The sequence below is a fragment of the Magnusiomyces paraingens genome (assembly GCF_902498895.1).
Source record: "Magnusiomyces paraingens strain CBS 517.90 genome assembly, contig: contig5, whole genome shotgun sequence".
NCBI lineage: Eukaryota > Fungi > Ascomycota > Dipodascomycetes > Dipodascales > Dipodascaceae > Magnusiomyces > Magnusiomyces paraingens.
The window spans coordinates 1,332,941-1,339,481 of NW_022474071.1; the positions used below are offsets into that span (position 1 = coordinate 1,332,941).

General features: G+C 38.6%; 3 protein-coding genes across 3 annotated transcripts; 1 reads left to right on the forward strand and 2 right to left on the reverse strand.

Moving 5' to 3' along the window:
- Positions 1-48: 48 nt before the first annotated feature.
- SAPINGB_P006083 (uncharacterized protein) lies at positions 49-1,563 on the reverse strand (the record flags this gene model as incomplete). Its single annotated transcript, XM_032000797.1, has 1 exon — positions 49-1,563. The coding sequence occupies one exon, from the start codon at positions 1,561-1,563 to the stop codon at positions 49-51; it is 1,515 nt and encodes a 504-aa protein (XP_031856688.1).
- A 370-nt stretch (positions 1,564-1,933) lies between these two features.
- On the forward strand, positions 1,934-5,230 carry SAPINGB_P006084 (uncharacterized protein; the record flags this gene model as incomplete). The annotated part of the gene is made up of 4 exons (XM_032000798.1): positions 1,934-1,966; positions 2,025-2,085; positions 2,135-2,192; positions 2,260-5,230. The coding sequence occupies 4 exons, from the start codon at positions 1,934-1,936 to the stop codon at positions 5,228-5,230; spliced, it is 3,123 nt and encodes a 1,040-aa protein (XP_031856689.1).
- Positions 5,231-5,335: 105 nt separating this feature from the next.
- Positions 5,336-5,860, reverse strand: SAPINGB_P006085 (uncharacterized protein; the record flags this gene model as incomplete). The annotated part of the gene is made up of 1 exon (XM_032000799.1): positions 5,336-5,860. The coding sequence occupies one exon, from the start codon at positions 5,858-5,860 to the stop codon at positions 5,336-5,338; it is 525 nt and encodes a 174-aa protein (XP_031856690.1).
- Positions 5,861-6,541: the final 681 nt, after the last annotated feature.

The following is a 6,541-nucleotide window of genomic DNA, read 5'->3' on the forward strand; positions in this document are numbered from 1 at the left end:
TTTCCTCTTTCTTTTAAATGCTTGATTGTTTTCTAAAGACTCTTTTTTTTATGACCTCCGACTACTCTCACGTTCGAGGAAATCTGCAAACATGCTTATAAAACCCCCCCCGCTTGTTCCTGAGCTATCAAGTGACGGTGTGCGTGAAAAGGATCCTGCTCGTGGAGACGTGACTTGACCTTGAGACGACGGTGCACTATTACCATTTGATAATCCCAATGGTGTTCCAGGAGTCGAGCCTAATGGAGCACGGACAAGTCCAGCCTGGGATTTTTGATCATCATCCCAGCTCAAGTAATTGGCAATAAGCTGGAGAATCTCAAACCTCTTAGTATCTGCACGCGGCAGAGTAACAAATGACAGCAACATGTTTGTCACTAGCTGACGATCGACTGTGTCTCCCTGGGAGTTTTCTTTAATAACACGCAATGCCTTGGTCAAGTGCTCGTTTAAAGTGACAGCTTCATGGCGCAGCTTGCCAATCAGCAGCTGCTTTTCCTTAACTTGCTGCTCCAGCTTAGGCACGCTCTCTGCAGCCTGGGAAAGTTCCTTGTTATGCATTAGGGCATTGTCACGTTGAGTAGTTAGCTCCAGTTGATTTTCTTTAAGACTTAGAATCTCATTTTCCATCGTAGTTAGCTTAGCTTCTCTATTAGTTTTGTACAGCCCAAACTCATTTTCCAAGTTTTTGATTTTGTTGCGTGCAGCTTCGCACTCAGTGCGGAACCGCTCTGCATAATTTGTTTGTTGTAAAATCTGGTCCTCGAGATCTTGTACCTTGGACTGAAAATTGTTGTGCATAAGTCTCTCATCTTGAATCGACGACTGTAAGTCCTGGGTCATGGTCTGAGCCACTTCTAACTGCTGTTTTAGCTGTCGTGTTTCCTTGACAAGTGCATCTTTTTCTGCTTCCCACGACGTGATGGCTTCTTGGTAGTCGCGGCGTGTATGTGACAAGTCTCGCGAAAGTCCGTCAGCTTCTTTGGTAGATGTAATGAGTTCACGTTTTAAGTTTTCGATCGAATTATCGAGCTCCTTTTTTTCTCGTTCTAGCTGAACCACCTGAGCTTTAGATTGTTCAAGGTCGTCTGCATCTCGTTTTAGCTTATCTCCAAGCGAAGTTTTTATCCGGCCCACCTTATCCAATAATGACTGGTATTGCGAATGGTAATCGTCTCGAGCCTTTGTCACTTTCTCTAGTTCCTCGGCATGTTGTTCCTGTTGGGTAGTCAGTTTCTTTGTTAGCTCTTCAATTCGAGCCCTTAAAGCACTATCGTCTGAAGAAGAAGAAGAAAAAGAAGAAGGAGAGATTATCGAAACTTCTTGAGCTTTAAGTTGATCTTTGACCAAAGATAATTCTGAAATAGCCAAGTCTAGTTCCTTTTGTAGTTGCTCATTGTGTGCATTATTAGATTCATGCGTCTGGGTAGAATTATTATTTTCAGTCTCAGTCAGAGATTCTTCTGTTGTAAAAGATGACTGCTGCCCATTGGTATCTTCAGTGTCATTTTCTTTAGATCCACCATTAATAATGGGTTTAATCTCAGGCTCTTCTTTTTCCATAGTTGGGCTTATTAGATTAGGACTGAGATGGTGATAGTGTAGTGTAAAATGGTTCTTAGAAATAAAAAAAAAAAAAAAAAAAAAAAGGGAGAAAGAAGTAAAGGCGGGTGTGTCTTTTGAGGGAATGCGCTGCTGGCTTTTGTTTGTTTGTTTGTTTGTTTGTTTGTTTGTTTGTTTGTTTATTTGTGTTACAAAATTATGAAAGACTTTGTTTAGTTGTAACAAAAAAAAAAAAATAGTGGGAAATTTCAATTTCAATTTCAATTTAAAACGGAAAACCAAAACTTTTTTTTTTTTTATTTCCAAAGTACTCTCTCTCCCCTTCTCAACCAACATAAACAAAAAGGACCCATCACAAACAAAGAAGACAATGGGTGATCTTCGCAATTATTTCTCAGTTAAGGTATTTATACTATATATAAACTAAATTAAAAAAATGACATTAATTAATTATTGAATAGCCAAAAAAGGAAGCAAAGCCGGTGGTAGTTCCTAGGAAAACATCTAAACGCAGAATCATTGGTATGCTTTGTTTACTTTTCTACTACATTTATCCACTAACATTTTATAGAATCCGATGATGAAGATGAAATAGAACCTGCAAAGGCACAAAAGACCTTTGCTAAAAAGTATGAAATTTTTTTTTAATTTTTTTAAATAAACTTGCGTATAAAGAAATATTTATTAATAATTTAGACCTGAGCCTAAAAAACAAAAACAAGAAGAAGCTGTGGATGTTTCAAGTTACTTTGCCCAACATTCTCTTCGCAAAACAAGATCTGCATCGGCTCAAGCTAAGTCTGCATCGGCTCAAGCTAAGTCTGCATCTGAAAAGTCTACATCTGAAAAGCTTCCTCCTGAAAAGACTTCTTCCGCAAAGTCTGCTCCAGTAAAATCTGCTCCAGGAAAATCTGCTCCAGTAAAGTCTGCTTCAGTAAAATCAGCTCCAGTAAAATCTACCCCAGCTTCAAAGCCCACGGAAGCTAGTGACGATGACTTTGATGACTCAATTGATGTTGACGAAGTATTTAAAGATTCTCGACCGGTATCCAAACCTCTGCCTAAACCTGATCCAAAGCTAGTTTCTCAATCTGCTGCTAATAAACATGTCACCAAGCCATCATCAAAACCTATTTCCAAACCCGCCTTAAGAAGAAAAACAATTGCTGATGACAGCGACGACGATTATGAAATTAAAGAGGTGATTCCGGCAGCCAAAAGAGCTTCTAGAGTATCATCAATCACGGCGCCTACGGCAAGCTCAGCTGCTAAAGCAACTGTTAAAAAAACAACAACAAAAGTAGCACCAAAAACTATTTTCAAAGATATTTCATCTTCATCAGTTTCAGGGAAAACTGCTGAAGAAGTTCTGGCAAAAATTCCTAGCGCAATTCTTCCTGAAATTGAAGAAGAAAAAAAGTTTAGTTTCCATGACTTTAAAGCTCGCTCAGACCAGCCTGCTCTAGATGCTGATATTGAGATACCTGTTGCTCGACCCAAGTGTCTTGCAGGACTTAAGATTTTATTTACAGGAGTACTACCCCATCTTACTCGTGAACAGTGCATATCAATTGTGAAAAAATACGAGGGCACAGTTGTTTCATCTATCTCAAGCCGAACCTCTGTGGTTGTTCTTGGAGTTGATGCAGGACCCTCAAAAGTTAAAAAAATTAAGACGATTGGTACCAAAGTAATTGATGAAGAAGGATTTTTGCAATTGCTGCGGGACATGCCTGCGGCAGGAGGTTCAGGCGAACTTGCACAAAAAGCTATGCTCAAACAAAAGGAGGAAGAACGCAAGATTGATGAGGCTGCAGCTAGTTTGAAAAAGGAGATTTCAGAACGATATACAAATTCAACTAAAGAGGAAGCGGTATCTGCAGACAATGTGCTGTGGACGACCAAGTACGCGCCGACCAAAATGTCTGAAATTATTGGAAATCCAGGTGCTGTTAAGAAACTACAAACGTGGCTAGCTAATTGGAAAAAGAACTATAAGAGTGGGTTCAAGAAACCAGGACCAGATGGAAGCGGAGTGTATCGTGCGGTTATTTTGCATGGGCCTCCAGGGATAGGTAAGACAACAGCAGCTCATCTTGTTGCAAAGAGCATGGGGTTTGACGTTTTGGAAAACAATGCATCTGATACTAGAAGCAAAGGCCAGCTGAGTGAGCAGGTGACTGGGGTTTTGAGTAACACGTCAATTATGGGATATTTCGGGACTACAGAAGATCCTCATGCACACCAAAAGAAGAAAAACTTGGTCTTGATTATGGATGAGGTGGATGGCATGTCTGCAGGTGACCGTGGAGGAGTGGGGCAGATGGCAGCGTTATGCCGAGTCACACATATTCCTATTATTTTGATTTGCAATGAACGAACCTTGCCCAAAATGCGGCCATTTGATCGTGTAACATATGACATTCCATTCAGACGACCTGATGCAAATGCTGCACGGGTGCGATTGATGAGTATTGCAAAACAGGAGAATTTGAAGATGGAAGGAGGGGTAGTTGAACAGCTTGTTGCTAGTACACATGCAGATATTCGACAAATTATCAACATCATGTCAACATATGCACGGACCCGGGATTCGTTAAATATGGATCAGAGTGTTGATTTAAGTAAGGCGAGTGAGAAGCATACAATTTTAAAACCGTTTGACATTCTCGCACGGCTATTTTCACCTGGGACGTTTTCAGTGAATAGCAAAATGACGCTGAATGATAAGATTGAACTGTATTTCCATGACCATGACTTTACGCCGCTAATGGTACAAGAAAATTATTTGAATACAATACCTGTAAGTGCAGGGAATGATCGGGTGAAGCAACTGGAGGCTATTGTGAACGCATCCGAAAGCATTTCGGATGGAGACTTGGTTGATGCTCGGATCCATAGTTCTGAGCAGTTGTGGAGTTTGATGCCACTTCACGCAGTCATGTCTTCTGTGCGACCTGCATCGTTTGTTTGTGGACAGGGGAAATCGCGATATAATTTCACATCATACTTGGGAAATAACTCCAAGAGAGGGAAATACGATCGGTTATTGCAGGAGATTCATGCGCACATGCGACTTAAGATTTCAGGGGATCGGGAGGAAGTTCGGGAGGACTACATGCCTTTATTGACGATGCTTTTGTTAAAGCCATTGATGAAGCATGGGGTAGAGGGAGTTGATCAAGTGATGGAGGTTATGGATGATTATTACTTGACTAAGGAGGATTGGGATGTGATTATGGAGCTTGGTGTTGGGGTGCATAGTGCAGAAGAGTATGTCAAGAAACTTCCAACTGCAGTCAAGTCTGGATTTACACGCAAGTATAATGCATCGAATCATCCTGTGCCGTTTATGAAATCTGTGAGTTCGGTAAAGGTGGGGATTTCAGCAGGGGCTGCGGTTGTTCCAGATTTGGAGGAGACGATTGGTGAGGAGGCGCCTGTGAATGAGGAAGAGGGAGATGAAGAGAAGAAGGAGAAGGAAGAAGAGGAAGATCTGACTAAGGATAAGTATATCAAGGTTGGTAAACCTAAAAAGGCGGCGGCGAAGAAGGCTCCTGCAAAACGTGGGGGTCAGAAAAGGGCGGCGACGACGACGACGACGAGTTCAGCCAGTGGGAGTAAATCTGGAGGAGCTCGCGGGACCAAACGAGCGGCCACCAAGTGAAATTTAAATAAAGACGGAAGGAAGTAAGGAGAAGAAGAAGAAGAAAGAAAAAAAAAAGTGAGAAACTAGTATACAAAAGTAATAAAAAGTAATGAAAACAAAAAGTCAATTTGTTTTTGGTCTGTAGCGACGCGACTTGACTTCTATTTCGCGAGACCATTCGTCTATTTCTTTTGTGAGAAGTTCGAGGTCATTTATAAAAGCTTCAATTTCATCGACTTGTTGGACATAAGCTTCGATTTCAGCAGCAGAAGCTTGGAGAGCGCGTGCATCGGGGTCCAAATGTTTTTTAGCAGCTTCAGCCAAGGTTGAATAATGAGCATTAGCCATCCAATTTGCACGTTCAAGAACGTCAAGAGATACACCAGTTGCATCACTTTCAGCATCTACAAATCTAGTTAGTGATGCATGTGCTGTTGCAATAGCAGCTGCCGGAGTTGGAGGGGAAGGAGAAAACTGTTGTAGTTGTTGTAGTTGTTGTTGGTTTGTAGTTGTTGAATTGGTTGATGTGGAAGAAAGAGCAGCTGCAGAAACAGATGCAGAGGAATGTGCCCGAGAAAGAGAAGGGGCTTCTGAATGATGTGAAGAAGATGGAGAAGAGTGGCCAGTTACTTTTTTGAAGAGATACATTTGAGTGAAATTTTGGTGATTTTGGTGATTTTGGTGATTTTCAAAAAAAAAAAAATTAAAATTAAAATTAAAATTAAAAATAAAAAAATAAAAAAGAATATTTTAGGGAGTGTTCAAACTAACAAACTTAACAAATATTTAATCACGTGATTAAAATTTAATTATTTTTAATTTTGCACGTGTATGAAACAATAAATAACCCAATTTTTTAACTAAAAATTTATGTTAAAATCATAAAATAATTAAAATAATTAAAATAATTAAAATAATTAAAATAATTAAAATAATTAAAATAATTAAAATAATTAAAATAATTAAAATAATTAAAATAATTAATTAAAAAAAAAAGGCCGCTTTTTTTTTTTTTTTTTTTTTTTTTTTTTTTTATTTTTATTTTTTTTTAATTTTATTTTTCACCACCACCAAAAAAAAATAAAATAAAATATCACCAACAAATATCAACAATCTTTCTTTCTCTTCAATATATATATATACACATATGTATATATATGATACAATATTCACTCATAGATTGACTAAATAGGAATCTATATTAAACTATTATCATATTATCATCATATAATCAATTTCATTTTCTTATTATCACCTTCTCCTTTGGAAGTGTCTCTAAAAAAAAAAACCATCCTACAATAAAAAAAAAAATCAAAAAAAAAAAAAAAA